The sequence below is a fragment of the Buceros rhinoceros genome, unplaced genomic scaffold (genome assembly GCF_000710305.1).
Source record: "Buceros rhinoceros silvestris isolate BGI_N320 unplaced genomic scaffold, ASM71030v1 scaffold31589, whole genome shotgun sequence".
NCBI lineage: Eukaryota > Metazoa > Chordata > Aves > Bucerotiformes > Bucerotidae > Buceros > Buceros rhinoceros.
The window spans coordinates 14430-18285 of record NW_010430275.1 but is presented as its reverse complement, the minus strand read 5'-3'; the positions used below and the strand labels follow the sequence as shown (position 1 = coordinate 18285).

General features: G+C 48.3%; 1 protein-coding gene across 1 annotated transcript in view; it reads left to right on the top strand.

Annotated features, from left to right (window-relative positions):
- MATN1 (matrilin 1, cartilage matrix protein) overlaps window positions 1–3856 on the top strand; it is a 20271-nt gene that overhangs the window by 8747 nt on the left and 7668 nt on the right. The window contains exon 3 of the mRNA XM_010142988.1: window positions 2252–2474. Within this exon, the coding sequence (XP_010141290.1) occupies window positions 2252–2474 (223 nt within the window). The remainder of the gene's footprint in view (window positions 1–2251; window positions 2475–3856) is intronic.

The following is a 3856-nucleotide window of genomic DNA, read 5'->3' as shown; positions in this document are numbered from 1 at the left end:
TCTTTCTGTAAGCACCTGGTCCTGGTCCTGGTCACAGACAGACTCCCTGGCTGGTTGGTGCTTGGTCTGACTCGCTGCTACCTTCATTTATCCATGGATTCACTAATTAATTCCTGATGCCTGATCCAGACCCTTCGCACCCAGCAGTTTTGCTTTCTCCAACAACTGGTCAGAAAGCACCAGGAATGTTGAGTGCTCTGTAGTAGATTGTCACACAGATGCATTATGAAGAGCTTTCCCACCAGATCCAGATGCGGATGCTGTCACCTCCGGAATCATACCAGGGGCTCAGGCTTATGCGAAGATGCCACCTTGACAAGAAGAACAAAAGGAAATTACTAAATGTGGAGAATCACCTTATTTAGACAGAGAAATGTCAGGATGACACGCAACACCTCCATCCTCTGACAAACACTGCAAGAGAGATACGCAGCTCCTGACAGGAACCTGCTCATAGGGTGGCGTTGCTTGCAGGAGCTACTTGATAATACATCTTGTTTCCTGACAGGGTGCCTTTTGATGAGCTCTAATTGGCAGCCCCATCTCCGAGCTGGGGTGTCAGAGACAGCAGAGCTGGCAGCTGGCTGCTGCACGGCTGAGCTGAGGGCTCTCTCTCCTGGCAGACAGCACCGTTGCACGGCTGGCGCTGCTGCTGCGCTGGGCTGCTGATCCAGACACTGCCCCAGTGCTCCTTGAGGTCTTGGATTCTCATGATCATTTCCCTTTACAACATACGCTGACATCTGCCCGAGGTGACACTTCTCCTTATTTTGGCCACAAGCAGAAGAGAAATACTTGAATCGATTGTTATTTTCCTGTGGAAGCAGCCAGTTACAGAACTGTGATGCTACCAGGAATTTTCAATTTTGTAGCCCTCAGGAAGGGCAGATAAACACCGGAAATTACAGACCTGCACCACTCTGCAAAGCTCTACACTGTATCCTGGTTCACCCATATTTTGTATAGAAGGAAAGTTCTGAATGGGGCAGCAGTTCCCTCTGGGGCAGATGACTGCAGCGTTCAGCCATCCCTCAGCTGAAGGGTAGGCAGAGGGGGAAGGAGCCACTCCATCCACTTGGCCAGCACCCCTTGGACGCCTGGAGCAGGGAACCCCACTCCTGACCTTACCTAAGATGACTTTTTTCCACCAAAGAATGTAAAACAGCCACCACACTATCCTAAGTGAGCAGCTGGTGGGTCTGATTTCATCTTCAGAAAGCTGGAGAGCAGCGATGGCATAGAGGAGAAGAGCAAATACTGCCTTAATGACCAGATGATAGCTCATTCAAACTCTCTGTTGCTGACAGACATTTTTTTCCTCCTCGTTTGATTTCTCTTTACTTTCTGTATTACTGAGGGTATTTGCCTGCGATGTGGAGGTTTTTTCTGCTTCACTGCTCACCTGCTCCTGCTGATTATATTTCTCCGTACTGCATCACATCCCAATCAGTTGCTCCAGAGTTGACAGTGGTGTCACAATAAAAGAGCTGTAAGGAAAAGTGGCAGGAGGAGATGAATTGGAAAAGAACAAAAATTAAGGTTTTGTGATGATGTCACTTACCAGAAGAAAAACAAAGAGGAAAACGGTCAAACTAGCAACAGCAGTAGGACCCTTGAAGGCTTTCCACTGGTTCAGGGGTCCATCTAATCCAAGGTCAAATCTAGTTCCCACTTAAATCATCTGTCATTTTAAGGCTGATGTTGGTAAGGGTAGGATCTGATCTCTGCTGCCTATTGTGGAACAGGGAACTGGAAATGGCAGGCACTGACACACAGCATGACCTTGGGCAGACCTCATTCCCTCTCTCTGCTCCAGCTTCTCCCCCTATAAAATGGAGAATAGTCTTCACCTCATGATGTTTCCATGACATTTGCTGAGATTCTTTAGAGTCCCATACTGAGTTAGAGCTGTCCTTAGTGTCAGCTGGGGGTTCATGAAGATAGCTGGAGTTTGGCTTGAGCATTAGCTGGCGTATGAAGAACGTAACCTTTACTTTGGTTTCCTTAGGGGTGAGATGCACCAGTTGTCCCTTAATTAAATCAGTCAGGTCCCTGGCAGTTTAACCTTTCCAGCTCAGAAAGAAACAAGCCCCACACTAAAGATCTCAAAAAGAATGGGATGAGGGGGAGGAGGGGGTGGCATTTCCTTTTTCTTTAGTTTTAGAAACGTGAAACCTTCTTTCCTAACCCAGCAATAGTGGTATTAACGGCCATTCAAGCACATGCCTTGTCTGTGCCCTCCTCTTTGTAGGTGGCGATTGTTGTGACTGATGGACGTCCCCAGGATGGAGTGCAGGACGTGTCAGCAAGGGCCAGAGCAGCTGGCATCGAGATCTTTGCCATCGGGGTTGGCCGGGTGGACATGCACACCCTGCGGCAAATCGCTAGCGAGCCCCTGGATGACCACGTGGACTATGTAGAGAGCTACAGCGTTATAGAGAAGCTGACCCACAAGTTTCAAGAAGCTTTCTGCGGTAAGTCCTTGCCACGGCTCTGGGTTCCTAGCCAAGAGCTGCAAGTGGCTGCCAGCAAGCTCTCCACATGGAAGTTGTGTGTGTGATCATCCCTCATCCATCTGCTTCCTTGTTCCAAGGACTCGGGTCTGGCGGGAGCACAAAGCAGTAAGGAAGCCAGATGCTTTTTGAAGTTGCCTTTCAAGAATTCCAGGTTTTGTTTGGGGAGTTTCAGGTTTTAGTTAAAGGCAGCTCTAGAATTCATTGGCACAGGAGAGTTTATAAACATAACCCACATACTCCTTGAGGCATTGAAAAAGAACCTGCAAAACATGATCGTTATATAGCTACAACCATTCTTATCTTTAAGCCTATCTGGGCAGTTCCAAAAATCTGGCTTTTAATTTTCCCCACTGGTATTTCTTCTGAATTCCCAGTTAAGCAAGGGATGGTTGCACTCCCCTGCTAGAGCCTGACCATGCCGGTTGTACAGCAAGCCTTGTGAGGCAGGAAACTCTCCTGGCTAGTGCAGTACCTGGTGCCCTTCTGCACATCATAGAAAAAGCACTTGAATATCCTGCAGACACATACTCCCTCCTACATGAACCACTGAACGGCCTGAGAAAGCTTTATTACTTTATTCTGACGTACCCACCAGGCTATGAGAGGTGATCTATAAATACCCGGTTTATGTGCCAGCAGGAGGGGCCTGGGCCCATGCTGTCGGAGCCCAGATATGCGGCAACACTTTTTTAAAAGACGCGACGCACTGCAGTGCCTACGGCCAGGCACTGCAAACACGTACACCCAGATGGACCTGTGAAACTCTCTGAGACCAATTACTTCAAGAGGTGCAAAATCTCATGATTGACCTTTCAGGCTGAAAACGATGGGGGCGAGCAGCTTTGTGTCAAGGAAAATGTCCTCCTCTGTAGGCAGGAGGAAAATATCGAATATAAAGCGAGTCCTGTATTATAATCAGGTGTCACTGCACCAGAAGCTCTTGAAAGAGAGGAACAAATACTTCACACTAAAGGAGAATAGAAACAAAATTTGAGAAGGTGGAATCCAGGCCATGAATATCTGTGGGAGTTTGTGCTGGCTGCCCTAGAGTCAGGAGTCAGCCAGAGATGGAGAGGGCTGACAATGTGTTTTGAAGCTCTGGCACTGGTGTCATTCAAAAAGATAAAGAGAAAAAAATCCTTCCTGTACCTTGCTTTTCAAATTTGTAATGTGCAGCTGACAAAGCTCTCCCCATGCTCAAAGCCCTCAGAGAGGCGTCCCAGGGAAGCCCCATGCCAGGGATTATCACAGCGAACAGCGAGTAGCCCTGTGCTAACTGCCACACGGGCTGTTATCGTGCTGTGCAAGCAGCTGCCCAAAGCCGTCCTCGGAGACGAACC